This window comes from Chlamydotis macqueenii, chromosome 3 (genome assembly GCF_036417535.1).
Source record: "Chlamydotis macqueenii isolate bChlMac1 chromosome 3, bChlMac1.mat, whole genome shotgun sequence".
Lineage (NCBI taxonomy): Eukaryota > Metazoa > Chordata > Aves > Otidiformes > Otididae > Chlamydotis > Chlamydotis macqueenii.
The window spans coordinates 40,069,024-40,095,162 of record NC_141558.1 but is presented as its reverse complement, the minus strand read 5'-3'; the positions used below and the strand labels follow the sequence as shown (position 1 = coordinate 40,095,162).

Here is a 26,139-nt window from a genome sequence, read left to right as displayed (position 1 = left end):
GTTTATGCCCCAAAACCTGCAATTGTCCTCCTACGTAGATACAGGCTCCTCTACCTATGCCCGGAGAGTTCGTGTGCGCATGAAGGGAGAAATGAAGGGGTGGGGAAGGGTCTTCTCCCCGGATCCTACTTCGGGGCCGTAATAAACACTTTAATCAGTCGGGCACTGATTCTGCAGGGCCCGTACCCAGCTGCAGCCCCGCCCCAGCCGGGCCACCTCCGCGGCCACCTGCCCGCGCCCCCCGCCGCTGGCCCCAGCCCTCCGCCGCCCTCTACGACTCGTTCCCCCTCCCCTCACCATGGCCACACGCAACCCCGGCGGCCGGGCTCGCGTCTGGCGTACCCGCGGCGCCCCGCTCACCTGCGGCCCCCCTGCGGCACACGCTCTCCACCGAGTGCGGAGCCGGGCACAGCCTCCAACGGCGCCGCCGGGCCGGGTTGGGCCGGGCCGGGCCGGGCTGCCCCGGAGGTGGCGCCGCCGTCACCGCCGCCGCCGTGCCCGCTACGAGGGCGACACCCAGCGGCCGCGGCGGGCAGCACCCCGCCATCCCGGGCCGCCTCCTCCCCGCTGAAGGGCCGTGACGGGACAGGCCTCCCGGCCCCCTCGCTGCCATTCTCCCACCGAGGAAACGGGGAAGGTGGCGCCTGGAGGCGTGGGGCCACGGCTCCCCACTTTACCTGGCACCGGCGCGGGCAGAGGGGACTGATGCGAGCGTGGAGTCCGGTCTGGTTCACCAGCTGGGCGAGTTACCCACCGCGGGCCAGGACCACTGGGCTCTGGCCCGAGCGAGGCTCCTGGAGAGCTGAGCGCTCTCCTGAACCGAAGCACCCTTGCAACTTGGTTGTGGAAGCTCAGAATAATCGGCGTAGGAGCATAAGCCCTACAAAACCAATTTCAGGGAGCCCTGATGCCCTTCCCTCCAGCAGCGAGCCAGCCGGCGGGCTTTGAAGTTTAGGCTGAAGGTCAGAGACAGCTGACATGAAAGCTCGCCGTTGCTTGCTTAACGCCTCACCCACCCCTCTAGCTGTCGCAATGTCCCAGGGACCTTCTGTTCACCGAAGTCGTGCGTATGTGCGGGCAATTACGCGTGTATGTCAGTAATTCATAAACTGGTAGGGAGGCAAGTCAGACGTGACCAACTGGAGACACCAGCAGAGGAGAAAGGAGTTTGTGTGAGTAGACTGAGTAAAACGATGAAAGCGGGATCTGAAGAAGGAGAACACAGAAAGAACACAGCTATTCCCGATACAACGCCTCATCCCACGGGCACATCACTTTCAAAGGCCATTCCTCTGGCTCAAAGGTATTCTCTGGATGATGCCCTAAATGAATCATAGAATCATAGAATGGTTAGAGTTGAAAAGGACCTTTAAAGGTCATCTAGTCCAACCCCCCTGCAAGGAGCAGGGACATCTCCAACCAGATCAGGTTGCTCAGAGCCTCGTCCAACCTGGCCTTGAATGTTTCCAGGCGTGGGGCATCCACCACCTCTCTGAGCAACCTGTTTCAGTGTTCCACCACCCTCATTGTAAAAAAAAATTGTCTAATTATGCGATGAATATATTCTTTTGAATGTATTTTTGCAGATTACCCTACTTAATGCATTTTTCACTAAACAATTACTATGGTGTTCATTGTTCTGTGGCAATAGTCACACCATAGGCTCACATCAAAACCCTTGGTGCTCTGCAAGAAAGATTTACTGACTGAATTTTGTGTTCTGACGCCTCTCTGATCTCAACAAAGCCTTGTAGCTCTGTCAAAACCGCAGCACTAGTCTGAAGTCTGGTGTCATTACTGAAATTAGAATGCAATTGCTAAAATACATAAAAATATGTTGTGATTCCTCACACTGTATTTTTTTTTCTCATTTCTAAATTCAGAGTGGGCTTAATTCATGGGAATTTTATTTTACTTGATATTGTGTAAAATTCTGATGTAGGAATGGAAGTATTTGTGTTAGTAAGAGGCTATATGTTAAATAAGTACATATGTAAATGTTTGCAGAACTACTTTGGCTACATTTGATCATTATGATTGAGAAACAAGACATTAACACATTGCAGAAAAAGGCTTTCTTGGCACTGATCTGCCACCAATTTATTTAATGGGAGTTTTTCCCCTTTAACAGAAACAGGATGAGACACTGTTGGGATCTCGCAAACCTAGATGCACATGGGCTCCCTTGATTGTACGGATGTTGTCCCTGCTCCTTGCAGGGGGGTTGGACTAGATGACTTTTGAAGGTCCCTTCCAACCCTAATCATTCTATGATTCTATGATTCTATGTCGGTGGGACCATTCCCCGTGCTTAATTATCATTAACCTTTTTTAATCCAGACAGCCAATTTTATATTCTTTTGGATTTTTTTTTCTGTTGGGAAGATAAATTAATGAGGGATTCCCCTCAGTTGCCTGAAATAGAAAGTATGTCATGCCCATGAACTGCAGCTCCTTGCTGACAAAATCCAGTCACATCTAATATTGTACGCATCATATTGTACGCATCCAAAGGAGGGCCATCAAAATCATCAGAAGGCTGGAGCACCTCTCCTATGAGGACAGGCTGAGAGAGTTGGGGCTGTTCAGCCTGGAGAAGAGGAGGCTCCGGGGAGACCTTATAGCGGTCTTCCAGTACCTCAAGGAGGCCTACAGGAAAGATGGGCAGAAACTTTTTGCAGTGTCTGTTGTGATAGGATGAGGGGTAATAGTTTTAAAATAGAAGGAGGTAGATTCAGACTTGATATAAGGAACAAAAATTTTACAATGAGGGTGATGAGTCACTGAAAAGGTTGCCCAGAGAGATGGTGGATGCACCATCCCTGGAAACATTCAAGGCCAGGTTGGACGGGGCTCTGAGCAACCTGATCAAGTCAGGGATGTCCCTGCTCCTTGCAGGGGTGTTGGACTGGATGATCTTTAAAGGTCCCTTCTAACCCAAACCATTCTGTGATTCTATATATTCAAAGACTCAATCCCACGTCTACCTGCCCTTACTACAAGTCCTGTGATGGAAGGATGGGTGCTGTTTCATTATGTGCAACAGGCTTCAGAATGAAATGATTTGATAAAAGAAAAAGAAGGAAAGAAAAAGGACAGGTGCAGAGGGGACAGAGAACAACTTTGTGGCAAAGGGACAAAGGAGGAACAAGTCCTGAAGCTTAAGTAGAGTCCAGGACAGATTATATTGCCAAGGGGTTGGCAGAAGAGCTTCAGCCCTACTCTGAAAACCTACCCGGTGATGGGCCTGGAGTCTACGTGGCTTTGAACACAAAGCTGTGGTCAAGCTGGACGTCGCTGACATCAGTGTTATGGGAAGAGCTGCATTGTAACCAGTCTTGTCATTCCTGAGCTTCTACGCTCTCATTTAGTATTTCAAGATCTCCAAATTATTCTTTCTCTCTCACTGGTGATGTTTCATAGCTCTTTGTATAAAACAAACCTAATACAGTCAGTTGGATTTCTGGGCAAGACCCACTTCCCATAGCCGACCTTGAAAGCTAACAGCCCTTTCTGCGTAGATGTGGTCAGCTGATGCTCCTTCATTACAGACCTGGAAACTCTCCTCCTCTTTCCATCAGGAATTTTCAGCAGGTTAATGCCTCCCAGGGCTGTCCCAAGACACAATGCTGAAACCATGAGTGGTAAAAATTCCTGCTCCCAACTTAAGTCCTAATTCCTTGTAAGGGATTTAACTTTGAAATGTTTCCCATAATCTTCTCGTACATTGTTAACATTCAAGCAAAACTTCCAGGCAGGTTTGATGAGTTGAGAATAAAGAAAGGCACTTCAATAAATTTGTGTATTGGTAGATTTGTCGTGACGTGGAACATAAGAGGGGGATTTCTTCCTCCTCAGACAAAAGTGTGCCTCCATTATCTCAAGTGGGTCAGTGCAGCTTGGAAGGCCTGGTGATGAGAAGACTGTCACACAGCCTAGCGCTGGGAAAATAATCAGCTGCAGGAAACACGTGGAGACTCCGAACATAACTCAAACCATTACACTGAATGCAAGGAGAGAGAATGGGACAGGAATAATTAGTAAGAGAGAAACAGGAAAATACACTGCTGGAGATTTGGGAACTCAGTTGCCAGTAACCACAGCAGGCAGTGTGGGATGACAGCTAGGGGCTAACACACACGCCCCAGTGCCGGGACTGGTACAAGACAACAAGAGCAGCACTGGGAACTCCTGAGAAGGGGCCTGGCTGAGGGGCAGAAGGTCTGTCTCCATGGTGCAGGTCTGGAGGAAGCTGTGGCTGGCAGGTGAGCACACTTCAGTCTGTCAGGGCCTTCAAAATCCCATCCTCTTCCAAGGAGGTTTCACTACTATGGCTTTCTTTGGTCTTCCAAATAATCCAGAGTATTATTTCTAAAACAACCGCTCTCACCCACATGGCGAATAGGTTACTACCTGCCATTAGAGCTTGGCTTAACGTTTTGGGCCTGGCCGTATGACAACAGACACGGCCTGCACGGAGGGAGCACTGGGCAGGCTGCCGCCACCCTTTGGGCCTCGAGGGGGCATGGCCGATCTGCGAGCCGAGCAGCGTGGGGCAGACACGGTGGGGCAGACACGGGCCCCGTGTCTCCCACACGCTGGAGGCAGAAGCACATGTCGGGGTGACGCAGGAGGGCCCCGAGAGCCCTATTTTGGGCTCCGTGTGTGGTGAGGCTGCGGGGTTTGACTGACTTTGAGGCCCCTCCGGGCGGGCTACCGGCCATAAAAACGCCAGCAGTCATTTTAGTGCCGTGGACCGGCGCACCTGCCTGCTGCCGCCACTCTGCTCGCCCACCCCGGGCCCCCACGCACGCCAGACGCAGCGCACCGTGTATGCACCGGCCCCACGCGCGTCTCTAGGCCCGCGTAGGGCGCCACAGGGCCGGGGCGGCGCCCGGCAGGCCCCGCAGCCCGCCTTGCCAGCACCGTAGCCCGCCACTCAGCCTGCCAGCGCCGGGTGCCGGCGGCGGGGCCGAGCGGGGGACCCGGGCCTCGGCCTGGGCGAGGGGCGGGCGCGGAGGCCCCGCCGGCCCGTAACCGGCCGCGTCAGGTGACGCGGGTCACGCCGCCGCCTCCCCCGCCCGGTGCCTGCGCCCCGCCGCCAGGCTGCGCCGTGCGCTCCGCCGCGCGCCGTGCTGGGGGGAGGGGAGGGGAGGGGAGGGGAGGGGAGGGGAGGGAAGCGGCGGTGGGGCGCGGCGCCAGCGCGGCACCTGGGCCCCCCCCGCCCCGGCGAGGCGCTCCCCGAGGCGGCCCGGAGACAGAGGGGCCCTCGGAGCCCCGGCGGGAGCGCGGCCGGCCATGAGCCAGGTGCCGAGGAAGCTGGCGGAGGAGGAGGAGGGGGACGAGGAGGAGGAAGAGGAGGAGGAGATCGTGGGCTTGGCGGGCTACGCCGACGGGGCCGAATCCTTCTCGGACGGGGACGCGGAGAGCGGCGGCGATGAGGCGTGTGAGTGCCACCCGCGGCGGCCGCAGCGGCGTCGGCACCGGCGGTGGGGCAGCGGGGTCTGCCCCGGGAGAGCCGGGGGGGCAGGCAGCGGCCTCGGAGGGGACTGTGGACAACGGGGGCGGAGCGGGGGGGGAGGCGAGGTGCGGGGCAGGGGCGGCCCGGTGTGCGCCGAGATGGGGGTGAGACGGGGCGGGGGCCGAGGTGAGGCAGGGACGGGGCCGCCGCTGGAGGAGGTTCGGTTCGGCTGCCGAGGGCTGGGGGGGGTCGGGCCTGGCTGCCCGCGGATGTGGGTCAGGGAGGAGGGAAGGTTCCCCGGGGGTTTGGGCAGGGGGAGGGTGAGCAGGGCAAGAGGGGAGCCGGGGATGGCGGTAGAAGGGGGGTGACGAGGCGTCCGGGGGGAGGGCAGGCCTCGCTGCGGGTGGGGGTGGGCGGTCAGAGGCCAGGCTGAGCGGGGATGCAGCGGAGGTTATCGAGGGGCTGGGGGGCGGCACGGGGACGGGGACAGGGTGCTCGTTGGGCGCTACCGTGGGGTCAGAGGGAGCGGGGAGCTCTGAGGCGGGAGTAGGGCAAAGGCTGACAGGGAGCGGGAAGGGTTGGGAGAGGGGGAGGAGGTAAAAGAAGTGCAAAGAAGGTGGTGGTGGGGTAACCTCGTTTCGGTATTCTCCATGTCTGGGGTCAGAGTTATTAGTTATTAGTAGCTACAGCCTGGTGATGTGACTTGAGACCTGAGTGTGCCAAGAAGGTGGTGGTTGGGGGGCTGGGTTGGATGTCAGGCTATAAAAGGCAGCAGCAACACGCAGCTCCGCGTCCAGGGCTGCTCTGCAGCTGTGAACGTCAGTCCCCATGTCTCTTGGCCATGTGTCTACACGTATGAGGACCTGCGTTACTTGCCGCGTATCCGTGTCAGCGTGGACGGTGATTCTAGGAAGGACAGGCTTACCAGGAAAAGCAGCCTCATTCAGTAAAAAGAGGCAATGCCAGCTCAGAGCCTGTTGCATTCATTCAGAGCCTGAATTCATTCTTCTGAGATGCATTTCACAAAGGAGCTTGGAGAACTCCCAGTATCTCCGCTGAAAAAAAGAATTGGTTTTTTTTTTAAAAACGTAAAAAAGACTGCATGTTTTAAGGCTACTTTGATTATTAGCATGCAGAACCCTTCTCCTTAAAGGCCTAGTCCTACAGGCTGCCATGAGAGGTATCGCATTGACTGACACAATTTTGGGGAGGGGAGAGGGTCAGTGCTTTGAGTGTAAGCCTTCATGGTCAAACGCTGTGGGAATGCTAGGATGTAAGAGCTGTAGCTAAGCCTAATTAAAGTCTTACTTGAAACTACAAAAAAAATTGCCTTTATTTCCATGCAAACAGAATATATTCTAGCATATTTCTTTAGTTCTAAACTAACAGCTTTTTATGTGGAGAAGTAATCCATATTCTGTCCTCAGAGGAATTTATTTTTATATTTTTCAATAGGAACTTTGTTAGACTGCTAGAAAATTCAATTGCTTCTTCAGAGTAACACAAGAATGTTGTACTTACCAGAGACAAACATTTACATCTTGAATTGCAGGAGAAGACAGTCCATGCAGGGACCTTTTTTACACAGGATTAAAACAAAGGGCCATTTTAACAGTCCAGGTCCCCTGGCTTTCTGTTTCGTTCTGAATTCTCTGGAGAAAGAGGCATAGAGCATCTGAAATGGAGGGGGTTGGGATTTGGGTCTGTTTCATGTATTTAACACAGAGTTGCAGGGCAAGGGGCTTTCTTTTTCCCATTTTTTTGTCTTCTCTTCTTGGGTCTGTACAATAAGTAGTCCAAAACTCAGTGTCCCAGCCTTCACTTTTCTACAAAGAAAGAATTGAAAGGGCAATATAAGGAGAACAGCTTCAATGTGTGGCTGTTGAAAGTGAAGGGAGAAGCCAGTCTTAAAAGTGAAAACATAACTTGTGCTTATAGCCATATGAGAGATTTAAGAACTTCATATTGGTCATCTCTCACCCCATACTGGTTTCTTGTGTCCAGCCTGAATGCTGAAATCACGTCTCTTGTCCTCTTGTTAATCTTGTTCCTTTACACAGGGGTCATATTCAGAGATCTTAAGGCACTTAGTTTACATAAAGCCTAGGCATATTTTTGATATATGCAATTAAAAAGTATTTAGAAGCGAGGAAACCCTCTGCAGAGTGTCCAAGGAAGTAGCTTTAAGACATATCATTGCACGGTGCCACACTTGTGGCAGAGTAGAACCAGGTCTTCTGGTTCTGAGTCTTTTCTCTAGCCACAAGAATTTCCTTCCACCAGGCATTTCTGCAATGTTTATGAACCCACAGTAGCTGAACAGCTTTCATGATTGCAAATAAGCTTCTTCTGTTAACTCTTTAGGCTTGGGCCATCTGTTACCGTTGAAGATGTTCATTGTATATGTTTTGTAAGGCTGTTGTCTTGACAGCATTCCAAAGTGCTGCAGATATCAGTCACAGTAGTACTTGAAATGCTGCTAGATCAATGGGCTTGAAGGTACATGAGTGCAAAGTTTGGGGCTGCTAATTCTCCTTTACACAAAAATAAAGGTCAAAACTTTAACATAATTTCATTAGTGGGCAAAAAATAATCATTATTAGCTGTGTTAGTTTAAAACTAGACTCAGGAGCTTGTTACCTTACAGACAGTAAGAAGAGCAAAACAATTACTTCTCACTTGAGCAGATGAACTGCAGTGCTTTATTTGGATGTTTGAAAACTGGCGAGATCTACAAATACACCTTCCAATGTGGCATCCCTGTCACACATGTCTGGGAAGCACTAATAATCACCTGCCCTGACAATTGATTGCAATTGATAGGGAATTCACGATGGGCTTAAAAAACTTTTTTAGTTATCAGTGAATATCCCTAATAGCGTAAAGGAGATTAGAGTACTTGTTCTGTACTCTGCATCCTGGTGAGGCAGGTCAAAACAGCTAGAATAGAATAGAGTAGAATCATTAAAGTTGGAAAAGACCTCTAAGATCATCAAGTCCAACTGTCAACCCAACACCACCATGCCTACTAAACCACGTCCCGAAGTCCTGTGTCTACATGTTTTTTGAACACTGCCAGGGATGGTGACTCCACCACTTCCCTGGGCAGCCTGTTCCAATGCTTGACCACTCTTTCAGTAAATAAATTTTTTCTCATACCTGATCCAAACCTCCCCTGACGCAACTTGAGGCCAACTATGTGCAGTTCTCGATTAACTCCTCGGAGCTGGGCTCTTCTGCATGTTGCAATGTATGCAAATTGTACTCCATAAGCAAGGACACAACTGCAGCTACAGGAATTCTGTAAGGAATTGAGTGCTTCTCTGTGGGGAAAGTACTTTTGAGTGTGCTCAGTTTAATTTGTGACTACTTCAAAGCATACGGCCTCTAGCCAATGTGACTTCTCTTCTTTATAGCTGCTTAGAAAAGTTGAAATATGAAGGACTGTTGATATGCATTAGAAACTGGCCTCTTATAATATTTACTCTTTGCAAAAGTGAATGAAGCAGGAAATGTGTTGCATCTCACAATAGGGAAAATTGTATTTCCTATGACAGAATAGAGCTGAGTTTAATGTTCCTCTTAAGCATATTATGATCTCACTCAGTAACCTAGTCTGGGAAGTTGTGGTGATACATCTGCTGGCATTTCTGTGGCGAATTAAAGAAGGAGTTGTCATGTACTCTGCAAAGGAATGTGGGCAGGCAGCGCATCATCCAGTTCCTTTACATATAAGGTAATCTCTTAACTCTCTCAGAGGAAAGTGCTATAGCAGCCTTGCTATCTAGTCAGGTTTGGATGATACTCATTTACATTTCTCTGTCTTCGAACTGACAGGATTTCAGAAGCTAAATAACAGTGTTACTAGCAGAAGGACTGGTGTTCGTTCTTCTAATTGGTAGCTCTGTTTGCGCTTGCAACTGTATTCTTTTTAGTATGCCTTTAATATAAAGCGATTTCTTTCTAGTAAGTGTTAAAGTCCGTAAAAATCTAACACCCTGAAATAATTTAATACAACAACAATGTAAACCTGCAAGTTATTTAAAATATATTTTTTTTTAGATATATGTGAGTTTTTAGCCTATTTCTCAAAGAAAAGGGAGTTATGTAGGTAGCCTATCTTCTGATTGTGTCATCACCGGTCAGAACTTTGGAAACTGCTGTCCACCTTCAACCAAATTTGAACAAAAGACATCTCAAAGATGAGCAAGTTCCCACAAATTTGATGAAAACTGACATTCAGAAGAGAGGAGAGACCCAAACGAAAGGGACAGGCAAGCAGATATGTGCGTTCTCTGTGGCAGCAGCTGGCAAAGCGGTGTATATGCGTGTATGGTCTAGTTGACCGACCCGTGTTAGCTCCAGATCAGCCACAGCATGTCATATCTGTTATTTGAGGATATGTCATAAGACATACATGGGGAAGTTGGTGTTATTGTGGCGGGGAGAGGAAGGGGACACAAAGTACAAATCTGTAACAAATTAGACTTCATAAGTTCTGTTATGTACAGAGCAAATGGGAATTTTAAATTTTTTTTTAAAAACATATAATAAAGCCTCAATGAGAAGTCTGTTCTTCCTATGGCTTTATAAAGTATTTTATTCAAACTAGTTCTTATAAAGCTTTGAATAAAATATTTTCCCTTCTGATGGCCAAAATGCAAATTGCATCATGTCTGGATATATGCACATTAATGAAATTGCAGCTATACATTTGGCAACTGTGGAAAATTTGTGCGTTAGAGAAGAAAGTGGGGCGGAGGAAACACATTAAATCCTGTACCTTTGGTTTGCTTTATTGACAACACTGTATCCCCAAAACATAAAATGTTTTTACATTGCCCTAGAGCAGAGGTTCATTATTTCTCCATTGGTGCGAAGTATTTTAGGCACGCACTTCTGGCAGCCACAGGAGGGTCCTATCACTGTTCAGGTTGACAGGAAGAGTAGAGCAGCATATTGACTGCAGTTTATTAGTTCTTAAATTTGTTGTCGAGGATCAGCAGAAGTTGGCCGTTGCTGTGTTAGGAGGATGAGATTCTTATGGAGTTACCTGTCGCTGTTCTGCTAGAGAGGGGGTTTCATATGTGATAATTAACAAGAGCACAGTAACTGGTAATAGCTATCAGGGCCTCTCAAATTTATTTAAAATGGATAGGATCCCACTGATAATGCATTTTCAACTTCTGTCAGTCCCTGTGGTGACATGGGCCCACGAGGAGTGGCACAACCACTCTCAAGCCAGTAGATGGTGCCAAGGGGATGTTTTACCCTACCACTCCAAGACCTTCACTTGAGAAGCCCTCATTCTCGGTAACTGAAGCTCAAGAGGCACAGAGGTCAACAAGGTTTTGTGCCCTCCTGGCAGGCACATCCTGCTCTTGCATTTCTGAAATTCGCGAGTGAGGCTTGAGGAATGCAAGAGGTCGGATGTGATCACCACCCCTGGTGCAGAACATGCTCCAAGGCAAAGGATTCCTTCAAGCTTTCCACGTTTTTCAGCCTGTAAGGCTGTATAATAAACTGACAGGTTCCGATTGTTATTGCTGAGATTTCTTGGTTTGGATTTCCATGCTTTTGCTGTAAAGCTGACCACTTAAAGTATGCAGGACATATGCAGGAGGGATGCGTATGAAGAAATGTGTGCCAGTTTTCTGCACTCAACATTTATCCCAGCAGAAAGAAATGCCATTATGTTGCGCGCTGAATTATGCTGAGTAGTCTGTACTGCAGTGGGTGGGAGGTCTGCCTGACAGCTCGTGTGTTTAGCCTGTGGTCTGATCAGTATTTTAAACATGATCACTGTGTGCTGTGAGCCTTGCTCTGCAGATTTAGCCTTGACAACTCCGCTTTTTGCATTGCTTGTGTTTGATACTGCAGAAGGGATATCACAGAGCTGTTTGAAAGCTTTTACATCTACGTGCAGTACCGCTTTCAGCTTGGGCATTTCAAAGTTATAGCCCAGCTAAATGCAGCAACTGACACTGTTGTGGCTGTTTTGATTAGAGATACCTGAAACTGTAGTTGGTGTGCTTACAGATGTGGATAGCTATACACTGATGTCCTTACAGATATAACAGTATAGTTTACTCCCGTAACTGCCTTTATACTAATATAACTGCATCAGCACTAGAAAATGTTCTGGTTTAGTGGTGTCAATTTCAAATTGGAGTAGGTAAGACAATGAAATCACTGTGTTCCCAGGCCTTTGTTTTGCAAATAGGCAGGATATGCTGTAATTTTATTTATTGGATAACAAACTTTTACAGATTGTGACACAAATTGTTCAATAGCAGGTGAGATCCTAACTACCTTAGAAAAGGACATCCCATGAGCTCAGTACAGTGTTGTAAGTCACAACATAGAGGAATTGTTTGCCTGCTGAGTTGTCGTCTTTCTATAGCTCCTGAGATGTGTGAGTTTATTTATCTATCTATCTATCTATCTATCTATTTCTTTTTTTATTCATTTTAGAGGAAGGAAGCCCTCATGTAGCCTTAGGAAGATCACACAGATGTAATTAACACAAACTTACTCCTATCTTGCAGCAATATGATGTAGCTATCAGTTGACCAGGGTTATATTCTTTTAAAGTTGGGTTAGAATGTATATGAGATAGTGTTAGTTAAACTAAAATTAGGTATTTTAGGATGTCTGTGTGTGATAACACATTTTTCACATACAAACTGAGCGATCAAACTTTATACAGTCTCTGTCTTACAGGTGAGAAGTAGGTTTTCTGGTAGTATAGCCTAAGGGGCAAAATAATTCAAGTTAAAATGCCTGTAGCACCAGTCCCTAAGCTTAAAAGTTGATAACATTTGCATAAATCCAAGTAAAATATAATGAAAATAAATGTCAAATGCATGTTATCTGGCAGTTACTAATTTTATTGCTATAGTATATTACTTTTTTTTCTTGTGTGATTTTATTCAGTTTTGGATTTCAATGATCCCTTCAGTACTGAAGTTAAGCCAAGAATCCTACTCATGGGATTGAGAAGAAGTGGGAAGTCTTCCATTCAGAAAGTTGTCTTTCACAAAATGTCGCCGAATGAGACTCTCTTCTTGGAGAGCACAAACAAGATCTGCAGAGAGGATGTTTCCAACAGCTCCTTTGTCAACTTTCAGATATGGGATTTTCCTGGGCAAATTGACTTCTTTGACCCTACGTTTGACTATGAGATGATTTTCAGAGGCACTGGAGCACTGATATTTGTTATTGATTCTCAGGTAAAAAGGGGGGTTTAAGCTACCTTTTCCTTTTCTTCCTTGAGCAATAGACAAATGAGTTGAAAAGCGCTGATTTTTTTTTTTCAAAGCAAATAAGTAACTTACATCACAAACACACATTAAAAGAAAGTCATTAAAATTGAAGAGCTGCTTGGTTATTTTTATTCTCTCTCTGCAGTATGTTCTAAAGTTAACTAATTTGCTTTAATATCTCAAGGTTCTTGCTCAGATTCCTAAGTGCTGACAGCATGAGATTGGTGCACGTGCTGAATGTAGGCTCGGGCTTCTGCTTTTAAGAAGTTAAAAAATTAAGCTGTTGTCAAACCATAGCATTATCTAAAAGTTAGTATCATAAAGTTTTACATGTATTTTTAAGATCTTTCCTACAGTTGTAGCTTTTCTTTTTACTTCGTTAGGATGATTATATGGAAGCGTTAGCTCGGCTGCATCTTACTGTGACCAGAGCCTATAAAGTGAATCCAGATATCAACTTTGAAATCTTTATCCACAAAGTGGATGGTTTATCTGATGATCACAAGATTGAAACGCAAAGAGATATTCACCAGAGAGCAAATGATGACCTTGCAGATGCTGGATTGGAGAAGATTCACCTCAGGTGAGAAAAGCTGCTGTGCAGAGAATCCTAAAGAGGAGAGCAGCTTATTTGACAAGTTACCATTTTCTGTTCTCTTGAAGTAGCAGGCAACAAGTTTTTGATATATGAAGGAAAAGGATAATCAGAGACATTGTATTTGACCTGAGACAAATAAAATATTTTATTTGTGATTGCTGTCTTGGAGGGAAAGATGGAGAGGAGATGTGTTTAAAAAGAGATGACAAATATGCCAGAGTCCTACCAGTTCTTGCCGCAGCTGCTGTCTTGAAATAAATTGCTTGAACAGTGGCAGCAACCAGTAGAGTGTATATGCTACCTACATCACTTTTGCCTTCTCTGAAACCTCTCTGCCTCGTAGTCCCCTCCCAATCACTAGTCCTCACTGCTGCAGCCTGCTTGGAGCCACTTGGGAAGACAGGTGCTGTATCTTTGCCTTATATCTGCTGATAAAACAGAATGTTGTAGCAAGTAATGTAAAATAGTGGACTTGTGCAGACTAGGAACTAGAGGAGATCAAGTTGTCATGTCTTTCTTAGCGCTTAAAGCCAAGTAAAAATATATTACAAAGAGAGACCTGCTCCGAGAACGTGCCAGCTCTTTAGAGCTCTTAACAGCTTGACTGCACCATTGCATTGATAAATGGGTCCACAGCTTTTAAAAAGTAGATCACAACAGACATACTCGGTAATATTCCTTTCCTGCAATTTGGAAAATATTTTCATAAGAATACCAAGGTGGGAGTTGCATCATGAAGTTCTACACTGAGGTCTAGTTTGCAGTGTCTAGCGTTTTTCTGTATAGAGATGAAGTCCTGTGTTTCAATCATAACATGTGACTTTTAATCACAAGAGGTAATTGCATAAGTGTAGGCACTTGCTGTTTGACAATATTTCATTTCACTCATATTATGAAAGGTACATCATGTTCACAGTATGTGGCTAAAAGGAAAATGTGGTGACGTTTTTTTCCAGCTTTTATCTGACAAGCATATATGATCATTCTATATTTGAAGCATTTAGCAAAGTGGTACAGAAACTGATTCCACAGCTCCCAACACTGGAAAACCTGCTTAACATCTTTATTTCAGTAAGTACTTGTTATATACTTTGTCTGTAGATCTGGCTATGTCCAACATGCATGTTCAGATATTCTGTTTGCTGCCTTCTGAGAAGTTATGAGCAATGTGAACTCTCAAATTATCAAAACTTAGTTGAAATGCACCCACATTCAGGTTGGCCTCACCTCCCTGTCTATTAAAGTGTTGCTGAGCTGCTGAAATACTCAAAGTATTTGCTGAATCACATGAAGTGGGTTAGTAGCCATCACTTTTCTGCTCATACATTAATCTGAATGTTGCAAAAGGTCTATGCTGCATGCATTTGTTTAAGTAGTACTTAAAAGAAGTGTAAATGAGTTCTTAAAGGAACTTAATCTAGTCTGACCTCTTATGTTAAGCTTCCTAGAACTAATTCTACTTTGTATTGAAGTTTAACCCACTTAAGAAAATCTTATCTTGTCTTGAAATTTTTGGAGGTAGAGTCCGTCACGACTGTCACAGTTTCCATAGTTACTCCCAAGGCCAAGTAGAGTTTTGTATATCTAGTGCCTTGTTATCCCTGTGGAGGTAATTGCTTGCTCCACTGTTCTGTATGTGTGGTGCTTGCCTCTCCTTTGTACTGGTTCTGACACTCGCCTGTTCTCTCATAGAGTCACTATGACACACACTAATGCACTGTTTAATTTAGTTAAAAGCAAGTCATGGAGGAGTCCAACATCCTCTTGTTTTGGCACAAGATAAAAGATGGGAATGTGTGGCCATGAGCAAAGGGGAGCACAGTGAGTAGGTTGTGAAAAGGGAGAAGTCCCGGTTTTGGTGGTCATTGTCAGGTCATAGCCGCTCCTGAAACTGCACCCTTTCTCATGCTATTCTAGTTTTGCACCTTGCATCTAGCATTAATTTGTCAAGCTTCAGCTTCCAAGCAAGGTATTCTGTTGTGCCTTCTTGTGATTTTGAAGTAATGAATTTATTGAATATCATTCAACAGCCTGTAAGATAAAATTAGACTTCACAGTTTCTCAAGTGTAGGGTGTAAAAATCCAACTTTTAGAAGTTGGATGTGTTGCTGAAAAAGAGAGCTAGGATTAGAGGAAGGTCTTTCCAAAACATATTTTCTTACTATTAAGCAACAAAGGATGCTATTTTGTAATGAATGGTTTGTTACAAAGGTCTGTTTCTGCCACAATGGCTGGACTGTATACCAGTTATCCTCCAGTCTCAAACTCCACTTAGGACAGAAGGGTAGTGAAGGAGTGATGACAGCAGTTCTGGAGCAATTGGATTTTGAATATGCTACACAGTCTTGAAAGAGAAAGCTGTCTGAATGATAGTGCTCCTTGTGCCAGAGTCACCCCAGTCCCTCACATTGTGAGTCAGATCTCTGTATGGGCTCTCCTCACTGTTTGGAGTTGGTGAAGAATTTCTGCCAAATCAGTAGATGAATCGAGCATGAGCTGCTTCCTGAATGACTGGTGACAGTTGCCTGTGTGTCTGGAACACCCAGAAGGCAGCTCCAATAATACCTAGAATATTTGATGTAATTTGTAAGGAAGAACAAGTCTTTCAAATGAATGGGAAGTCCAAAAAATTCAGAGGTACGCTATTTCCCCTATTCAGTAGGGGAAAAGGTCTCAGACTGTTTTTTAGCTCCAAATAGAGCAAAATGCAGTTTGTTAATGACCTGTAACAAGGTGTAGCTGCATCACTGTCCTCAGCATGCTTGCTGTTTGTTTTTATGAGTATCTTCTGTCTGTAGACAGGAGACTCAGAATGACTCTATTTGCAACCACAGGAAGACTAAACATCATTCCCCAGCACAGAATTAGTTAGCGGGTGCCTCTTTACTTCAGCAACTTTTAGTCACAACAAATCTTGACACAGATTTTGGTCATGCCTTACCTCAGGAAGCCAGTGTGTTGGATATCAAAGTGTGGGCGTATTGGTGTTCTAGTTTGGGTTTTGCAGCAATATTCATGGGGATGTGCTTTCAGTTATGCCATGAAGACTTCCAACGTGAAAAGCTGATGATTACAAAAATAGACACTTAAGTTCACATCAGGTTTTTGCCTAACTTTGTAGTGCCACAGTGTGTTGGCTTGTATGTTTGAGGAACCATCAGTGTGACAATCCTGCTTCTACCTTCTTTAATGTAACTGCTTGTAAAGCATAAAATAGCAATTTGTTTGGCATTCAAAACCCGTGTAAATCTTACCTGACCAACACTCTTATCAGCTTCATACAAAGGATGTCTGGGTTTTAATTACTGTGGCACTACCAAACAACCAAGTTGTGTGGTGCAGGAATGAGGATTTTCATTTTAGGGCTGTTGGGGGTTTTTTGAGGGATGTTTAAAAGTATGTGTTAAAAACTAAACAATGAGTTATTGTGGTAAAAATGAAATAAAGTACAATTTTGTTTATTTAGTGATTTAAATGTGCTAATCTGTAAATTCAAAAGTAGTATTTAAAATTAAAAATTATTCACAAAATCTGCTGTTTGCCACAAGACCTGTTTAAATAACTGTCTGAAATTTATTCCTAACTGTAAGTGACTGGTGATACCCTGTAAGTTCTTTTAAAAATTACTTTTTAGAGCCAAATTCTGTCTTACTCTTCATACTTCCAAGAAGGAAAAAATAGGCCCATTTACTACCTAGAAATTGGAGTAATACTCCCAGTTTTACTGAAGCCATTCCATTTAAAGAATAGAAACTGCCTTCTGCTTTATGAAACTCAATATACTTGTGAAGCATGGTTTGAATTTCAGCTGCCTCACGGGTTTTACCTATCCAGAATAAAATCTCATATGTTCCTTGCAGAAGATTTTTCACACAATGGCTCTCTTGGTTCACATTAGCCGTGGAATACTCTTACATCAATTCAGTGTGCTTGATAGAGCTTTTAGCGCATGTAGCATCTTTCCAGGCTGTAGGGTTGTGTCGAGAGATTACTATTGCTTATTCTGACCCTGCTCTCATTGACATCAATGGCAGCATTTCATTGTGTTGCACAAGGCAGCTGTTGGCCTTTGTTTCTCTAATAAGGAACCCTCCTGCTCTAGTAACAGAAACAGTTGGTTTCTTACTGTCATTTTCCATGACTAAGCATTAATGATATAATGTCTTTTTGAATAGTATTTTGTATCCACCATTTTCTGATTTTTTAATGACTTGTAATTATTGTTTGTACTGGTATTTTTTTTTCCTTGAGCAATTTTGTCACAAATATTTTGGCAAATCCTTTGCTTTTTTTTTGTTACAGTTGTACTAAAAACCCTGGCAAATCTGTGAAGTCATGTGGGTAAAATTTAGTGGTTACTACTCCTGGCAGTCCATCCTGCCCTTTTGCTGAGGTTTCTGTCACCACACAGAGTTTGACAGAAGCAAATACGTGCCAGTTTCTCAGCAGATTCTATTATAATGTATTTGTTTCAACTCAAAACAAGCAAGCATGATTTAAGTTAAGACACCAAGCTGTGCCCTTACCTTCAGGCACAACTGCTGGCATGGCAAACATCTCAAGATGAAAACCTTTTAGACTGTCACTGCAAGTACAGGCAGGCTGCAGCAGCCAGAGGTCCGAGACAGAAAAATCACTTCTCATTGTTAAATGTTGTCCTATTGTCACTGGCTTCTTAATAATTTAAGGTACATCTTACGTGTACAGCTGAAATTATCACTATCTCTCTTTATATACTACCAGATTTTATAATTGATTCCTCATGAATGACACTACGCAGCTCAAGTTCCAACCTTTTTTGTCTAAAATGACTTGTATTTTCAAATATGTATTTTGGCAATGAATTACAGCTGTATACTTATATGATATTTATAGGTGAATCTTGTAATTAATCTCATTTGACAGCATCTGTTGAAGTATGTGAGGTGCTGTCAGAATTATGATTTAAAAATTAAAATGACAGAACTATCGCATGTGGCCAGAATAACCAAAATAAATATGCATACATTTTTGTTCGTCGTACTCTAAGAACGTGTACTCATAGGTCCCACGTAGGCTGAATGGGACCTTTAGAGGTCAGCTCCTGCTCAGAGTTGGGCCAGTTAGAGCAGGTTGCTCATGGCTGGGTCCAGTCCAGCCTTGTGTTATCTCTAAGGATGGAAACTCTGCAGCCTCTCAGGTCAGCATGCTCCCAGTGCTTCACCACTCTCATGATGATTTTTTTTTTTATTTTATCGAGTCAGAATTCCAGCTTGTGCCTGTTGCCTCTTGTCCTTCAACACTGTAGCTCTGAGAAGAGTTTGGCTCTGTCTTCTGTGCACCTTTACATTTGGTATTTGTAGGTAGCAACAAGCCATCAGGCTTGCCTTCCTCAGGCTGAACAAACACAGTTCTTTGAGACTCTCCTTGTATATTGTATGCTTCAGCCCATGTACCTAACGTATCCCCAGTGTATACTTTGTGTTGAATATTTTTTCTATTAATTAATTACTGAAATGTGCCACTCATGGACTCTTTTCCATAATGAAATGCAAGAAATTAACCTCTATACTCTGTTGTTATTGATGGATATTTCCAGCCTTAGTTACGTGTGTGATGGTGAAAGAAATAAGGTTCTTTAAGAAGAAAAAGTCCAAAATATTGCTGGCCATTGTTCAATAACATACCTAGGGCTGAAATTTTTCTACCTATTTCAGGGCATTTGGAAAGTTAGGGCGTCACTTTAGTCTCTTAACTATGTGTTAAGTAGTTGACTTAGGGAAGAAGAGGAAGAAAAGGAAAAGTTATGTTACTACAAAGTAAGCTGAAGTTGTTAGGGGTTTTCAGTGTGTTTTTTGGTAGTTACGAAACTGCTGTGGCATCAGCCCCAAACCATATTGAAAAGGGAAGCTCATATATGGAGAAAATTTGGTTTGGTGGGAGAAGGTTGCTTCTCTTTCTGTATGGGTGGATTCTGAAGCATATTTTTTAGCTTGAGCTTTAGCAATACTGGGAAATTGCCTTTTGTGTTCATGCTGGAACAGCTGCCCAGGTGCAATCCCTTGATATCACCAGGCAAAGCTACTGTTTTCGGTTAAACAGTACACTTTTTTTTCCTCCTTTTTTTTTCCCCGCCCCCCGCAGGAAGCAGAGGCTTGTGGCAGTTTACTTATCTACACAAAGAGTATGAGCTAGCATTCCTGGCTAGCCTCTGAGAGCTGCAAATACGATACATCTCCAGTATGGAAAGAGTCTTAATCAGCTTGGCAGGATGACACAAACATAGCTGTCATCACATTAGCAAGCCTTAGCATTATAAACATGGCTTTAACCACCAATGCTACATGAAAACTGAAAGAGCACATCAAAATGCTGGTCTTTCTCCTGTGATCCTAGAAGATGTTCTAGGGAACCAGACAGTAAAACAGCTGTAGACCTCAATGAGACAATTTCTCAATTTCCTTGAGAAATTAGTTCCTGAATAGTACTGCCTTCTTTGTCCATCAGCTTTTTCTTTTCCTTGTTTCTACCTTCTTACATGTCCAACTAGAAAAACTTTCCATTACAGCTCTCTTCTTATATCCATTGTTACAGTCAAAAACCCAAAAGCTTGATCTTGGAAGATTTTTTTTCCCCTGCATTTTCCACTGAAAATGCAATCTCTCCGGATGTTTTCCAGAGAGGGGAATTTTGGGAGTGCAACTTGGCGTTATGTCTGCTCAGAGGCAGAAACTGTTGGAAGGTCTGTGAGCATCAGAGTTTGCTACAAACACGTCAGTGCTGTACGTACAGTTCTTTCAAAATGAGCTTGATTGCAGTTTAACTTCCACTTTTTCAGCTTAGCTTTTTGTATAACAGGCAAGTAGGGGGTCAAAAAACCTTGATATTAATTTGAAGACATGGCTTCCATTTTATTTTTCTTTCTTCTTTTCTTAAATAGAATTCTGGAATTGAGAAAGCATTTTTATTTGATGTTGTCAGTAAGATCTATATTGCAACGGACAGTACTCCAGTGGATATGCAAACTTATGAGCTCTGCTGTGATATGATAGATGTTGTGATTGACATTTCTTGTATATATGGGTAAGTAAATCGTTAATGTTTTTCATCAAACTGTGTCCATGGAACCGCCTCAAAATAGGAATGATGTGGGTATAAACAGTAATGAGGATGTGTAATTTGCCAGAATAATTTGTCAGGACCAGGAGAAGGAGGAAACGGCAGGCCTCTGAGGTACAGGTACCCTGCCAGCAACAGAGGGATTCCACCAACAAGGTACAGATTCCCTGTCCACCATCTTTTGTGAATACCTTCCTCTTTCTATGCTAAGAATTTTATTTGGAGGAAGGAGTGGGAAATAACCAATCTACAATAAAAGGAAACATTATCTTTTTGTCCCGCAGGGATTAATTCAATGGATGGATGCCTCCCATTTAAAAAAAAAAAAAAAAAAGGTGGGGCCATATTTAGTTTTGTTTACTTTAATAGCTAGTGGCCTCTACTGGCCTCAGAGAGCTGCTTCACTTTTGCTTCAGTTCTCTGTACATCCTCTTTTCCCTATATGACCTTTGTGGTGTTTTTTTTTAGTTTCCCTCTCCTTATACACTAGCAACTGGAGAATTCCTGGGGAAGCATGTACATCTCCTTCCAAGTTATGTTTTAAATTATGTGGCCTTTGGCCAAATGTGCTGCCAGCTATTCCTGGAAAAGGCAAGGGCACATTAAGAATTAGTGGAGGCTAAACTGCAGCATACTTAAGAGTGTGGTAGTCTTTGGTAGCCTTGCATTCTTAGCCATTGATAGACTTCTTGCACTCTTGGAGAAGGCACGAGGGAGAATGCTGATGCAGATATGCATATGTTATCCTTGAACAACAAATTCTTTACTACGTTTCTAAAATTTCTTAAGTTTCTATATTCTACTGTATATTTCAGATTTTGGAGACAGTCACTTCAGTAACTGTACAAGAACTTTTGTTTTACAGAGGTATACAATAAAGGATGCTGATTCTCTGGCTTTTTTTTTTTTTTTTGTACAGACAAAGATGCTGCTGTGTAGTTCAAAAGACTATGCATTTAATTACTATCTGTACACCACCACTTGTGGGGCTCTCTATTCACAAAATGTCAGTCTGCCACTGTCTTTGTGTCACCATTTATCATCGGAAATCTGCTTGTCATGTTTTTAGCTATAGACTAAAGAAATGGTATTACAATTCATTTCTTATTCCTGGAGCATCTGTGGAATTTGCTGCCTTAATACATTATTGAAACTCATTGTTCTGAGAGGCTGGTGATAACTACCCATTTAACAAGATCTGTGTGTGCATTTAGGAATGAGGATAAAATTACAGGTTACAAAACTAATACAGTGATCATCATAACACATCATCTGTGAAGGAGAAATCTCTTCATTATATGATGTTGCAAGAGTCAGCATCTGAGAAAAGTCTCATGATGGCTTAAACTAACAGTCAGCTGCCACTCCTCAAGCAAGGTTACTAGATTTGGAATTATCAGTACAGACTTATTAGTTCACAGGTTTTAGATAAAGTCATAATACAGTGCAGTAATTAAAAGAAAACAGACAAGGTTGTGGTAAATAGTTGGCAATTAATAGATGAAAAAATAAGGCTCCAGTTCAGGGACTCAGCAATCAAACAATCTGATTTCTAGCCCCACATCTAAGATTTGGTGTGTGATTGGATAAATGATTGAATCTCTACGTCGTCTTAGTTTATGTAGCGTGTAGTTTGAAGAAGAGTCTCCCTGAAAGGTTAAAATAAAAAATTCATAAAGTTTGATATTATCTGGTGAAAGAACCAATGTGGAAGTACTTCTGTTAGTTCACCTGGTGGCTTATCTTTTCTTGTTTGTTTGTTTGAATATTGCCCTTTAGGCTTAAAGATGATGGCACTGGAGCTCCTTATGACAAAGAATCAATGGCAATCATAAAACTGAACAATACAACTGTCCTTTATTTAAAAGAGGTGACAAAATTCCTTGCTCTTGTTTGTTTTGTCAGAGAAGAAAGCTTTGAGAGAAAAGGTATTTTTCCCTTTTCTTGTATTGTATTATTTTTCTCTTATGTAACGGGTTAATGAATAACAGTGGTTGTGATTAGCTGATAACAGCCTTTAGCTGTATCACAAATATTAAAGGTAAATACAGCTTGATAGGGCTCACATGAGACATTCAAAGGCATGAGATATTTGTACTGGCATTAAGGTAAGGTGAAATCATATATGTATTTGACAACTCTCTGATATGAAAGCATATGAAAGTTTACATCCATCTGCAACAGTAGAATGTGTCGGTTTATCTTGGCTAACATTGATTTGTACCTGTTGGCGACAGCATGTGCATTTGGAACAGCTTGCGTGCCACAACCAAGGGAAAATTATTGAAACTGGCTGATAGAAATATGTTCTTGCTTTTCTCATCTCTGAAAGGAGGCTTTTGAAAAGCTACATATTTGGGAACTAGGTGGCTTTCATATTTTGCAGTTAAAGTGCATAAAATTTCTTGGTTATCTCCCTGACCCTCCTGGTCAAGGTCAATACTGAAAGCTTAGTCCATGATCACTCTTCTCGCTGGCATGATCTTCACTGTGTTACTGGTCTTAGTGAAATATCCTGAGACCAGAACTGAGCCGTGGAAGAATGAGCCATCATCTAGGCTTGTGTCCCCATCTTGTGATACTAATTCACCAGTCAGTGTTGATGTGACAGCAGTACTTATGCCATGGCTGCTGGGCTGTTTGACAGGCTATTTAGCTTTTATTTTATAGAACTTCAACTGGTTTAATTTCTCTTTAATACCCCTATGCCTTTATTATCTATGAATGTTAGATGTGGTCACTTTCTTTTTTTGCTGTAAGCACAAGAAGTGTTACTTTGACATACCTACTAAGAACACTGTTGCTGAAAAGATACCATGTTGAATAAACACCCATTAGGGTTCATCCACAAATGGGTCAGGTTGTTGTGTCTACATAGTTAGGAACACTTTGTTCTGTACCCTGTACTCTTCAACAGTACAGTTCTGGTATTATAATGCAGATTAGCTTTTGGTGCCTGGTGCCTTCCACATAGTGTTTTGTCTGAGCTCTAGCGAGAGGGAAAACAATTTCTGGAAAAAAAAATAAAATGTAACATGGTGGATTTAAACCACTTAAAATATGTATCATCTCCTGTTAGGGAAACTGAAGTGGAAAACGCTGCAGTATGTGAGTTAAGAAAGCTTATGGCATTAACTTTGAATGAGGTTATAAGCTCAGTACCAAAATTCTAAAATTGTATTGCAGTATTACACAATTGTAGCACCCAGTAAGTCTTCCAATTGACTAACAATATGGCTTTACAGCTTTTCTGTGGGATCAGATTCAGCCCACTCACATGGTAATGTTATCTGCCTGTCATGTATGTATGTAATCCAACAGTGTGTTTATTATGTTATTTTTCAATTACAATGTAAGATGAAGCATGATTGTCTCTTATTTGGTAATATTTGTATCAAATATCCATTTCAAAGCTTACACGTTGTCAAAAAAAATTCTTTGATTACTAGGTGCTACTTATTTTTATCACAGTTATTCTGTAAAGCAAATTTATCAAATGACACCGTATTTTATGAAAGATTTTAATCTTTCTTGTTCTGAGCACTTCTCCAAAGGTCTTTATCTGCCAATGAACTGCTATTTTTTTTTTCTTAAGACTACTAAGTATATTTAATATTGGACATAATATGGAACTATAATGCTTGCTGAATTATTTTTATTCATCAAACACACTTTTGCTTAGGACAGAAGAAAAATGCCTGGGAAAGTCACTGATTGTGAACTCCATAGAGAGGGTGATATTTCACTAAATGTAGAATATAAGCATTTTTTAATTACTTAATTTGTATAAGTGTCTTTATTAATACGGAAAACATTTCTGTCTCTGTAGGATTAATAGACTACAATTTCCATTGTTTTCGAAAAGCCATACAAGAAGTATTTGAAGTAAGAATGAAAGTAGTAAGATCTCGAAAACATCAAAGCCACATACAGAAAAATAAAAGACCCACTCCCAATGGGACACCAAGAATGCCACTGTAACTGAGGTTTTCTGGCAATGTGGCAAGCAAAGTTTTCATGAGGTTGATGTGACTTCTGCATCTTATTGCACTGAGTGAAGAGGAAAACGACTGGGACTGATGTATTATATGAATTTTCCCTCAACGTTCAGAAAGCACTGTTTAAATATTTTTATCCAATCAGTTTTTTTTCATATAGTGAGCACTTTGAGCAAAATGTTGTATATATAAGCATTGAGGTGAACACTTGTAATAATTTTCTTAATATATGCTGTAAACCTTTTTCATGCCATAGTAAGAAAAAACAGCTGTGACAGAAATACTGGGTACATAATTTGCACTTTTTCATGTTTTCCTCGTGGAGTTGGACTTTGATAAACTTAGTTTTTATGGTGATTTTGATGCATGGTGTCAGGTAAATGTATGCTGTAGTTTATTTACCTGCTACAATCAAATTGGTTAGTAAACAATTAAGAAAACTGGGTACAATGCCTTTTAAAATTTGTGATAGCTAATACCTAACATTCATACAGCTCTAATTTCGTATATTTTTCAATTTGTAAACTAAAGAATAATTTTGAAGTATTACAGCAATAAGCACCTTACCAGGAATCATAACTGGTAGGTAAATATTAGCTTTTATAAAACAGGCTTGTGGCCAAATTTCATCCGGAGTTCTCCATAACACTGGTCATGCCCTCTGTTGGGTCTGTTTTATTTACCTCAGCATATACCACTAAAATACCTTTCTATAAAGATAATTGTTTTGTAAAATGGCTCTATGTTGCACTGGTATTTTTATAAGGCTTCAGAGGAGGGTGTTGTATCTGAAAGGTTGAATTTACATTGCTAAGTTTGTTTTGAGAGCCTGCACGTCTACAGTTGATGCAGTGAAGAATCTGTATTTCCACCCTGACGTTCTGATGTACTGATAGGATATCCTGAAGATGTGAGCACTGGGTTCTGATTCCCTCTAATAGGGGTGCATCTGTGATTGAAGTTAAGGAGAGACCATTAAACTGAGGACTGGACAATCTACTTGCTGTAGTAATCAGTACGTCACTCCTTTTTAATATTGAACGTGGGCAGACTTACCACCGGATCAGCCAGGACAGCAGAGCACTCTCAAATGTAAAAAGAAGTAAAACTTACTTTCCGAGTTGTGCATTCACTGTTTTTTTTTTTTAATTAATGATACAAAATTGTAGTTTCTAGCGGGAAGAGCAACTTTTTTTTTTTTTCCCAGTCCCGCCACAAACGAATTGCATGCACAGTCCAGTGGTGTTGTCAGCAGCTTTTGGGAGTAGGAAGAGCTTGACCTGAATGGCAGGTAGCTTGCCGTACACCAGAAACAGGTAAGGGGAGCTGTCCCTCATTCATTCATAACTGCTCCGCCCCTGGCTGAGATAGCTCTGGAGACAGAAGGGTCTAAATTCAGGTGTGGTTTGAATGCAAGTGCAGAGTTCCTGTATGCTATATATTGACACATCTTGAGGCTCTAGTACTATACTGAATGCGACCTGGGAGAGCCAGTTGGCATGGATGCAAAGGCTCTCTACACAAACATCTACCAAAAGAAAGACCAGTAGTTTCCAAGCCCTTTACTGCTGCCTGATGCACGTGGCTTATCTTTTTTGGAACAAATTGGCTCTTTTGGCATGAGTCTGTTGAATATATGTGGAGTTATTTGGAAAAGGTGCTAGTCAATAGATGCAGCTCAGCTCCATCGAGGCTCACTTGATAAGTAATGCAGTTCTA

At 42.9% G+C, this 26,139-nt stretch overlaps 2 protein-coding genes across 5 annotated transcripts in view; one reads left to right on the top strand and one right to left on the bottom strand.

Moving 5' to 3' along the window:
• Positions 1-479, bottom strand: part of ANKRD6 (ankyrin repeat domain 6) — a 110,103-nt gene extending 109,624 nt beyond the window's left edge. For 3 of the 4 annotated variants that reach the window (XM_086743336.1, XM_086743334.1, XM_086743337.1), the window contains exon 1: positions 361-479. The gene's annotated coding sequence lies outside the window, so the exon portion shown is untranslated. Of the gene's footprint in view, positions 1-54; positions 101-360 lie in introns of those variants that run through there. The other variant, XM_086743335.1, reaches the window with a different exon arrangement.
• A 4,731-nt stretch (positions 480-5,210) lies between these two features.
• Positions 5,211-25,540, top strand: RRAGD (Ras related GTP binding D). The gene is made up of 7 exons (XM_086743602.1): positions 5,211-5,446; positions 12,398-12,693; positions 13,110-13,309; positions 14,281-14,395; positions 20,244-20,386; positions 22,202-22,350; positions 24,252-25,540. The coding sequence occupies exons 1-7, from the start codon at positions 5,299-5,301 to the stop codon at positions 24,401-24,403; spliced, it is 1,203 nt and encodes a 400-aa protein (XP_086599728.1). The 5' UTR covers positions 5,211-5,298; the 3' UTR covers positions 24,404-25,540.
• Positions 25,541-26,139: the final 599 nt, after the last annotated feature.

Excerpts from the sequence above, each read along its gene's own strand:
- RRAGD (XM_086743602.1), top strand. The coding sequence starts at position 5,299 with ATGAGCCAGGTGCCGAGGAAGCTGGCGGAGGAGGAGGAGGGGGACGAG. Across the intron at positions 5,447-12,397 it reads GAGCGGCGGCGATGAGGCGT|TTTTGGATTTCAATGATCCC; the intron begins GTGAGTGCCACC and ends GATTTTATTCAG. Across the intron at positions 22,351-24,251 it reads AGAAAGCTTTGAGAGAAAAG|GATTAATAGACTACAATTTC; the intron begins GTATTTTTCCCT and ends CTGTCTCTGTAG.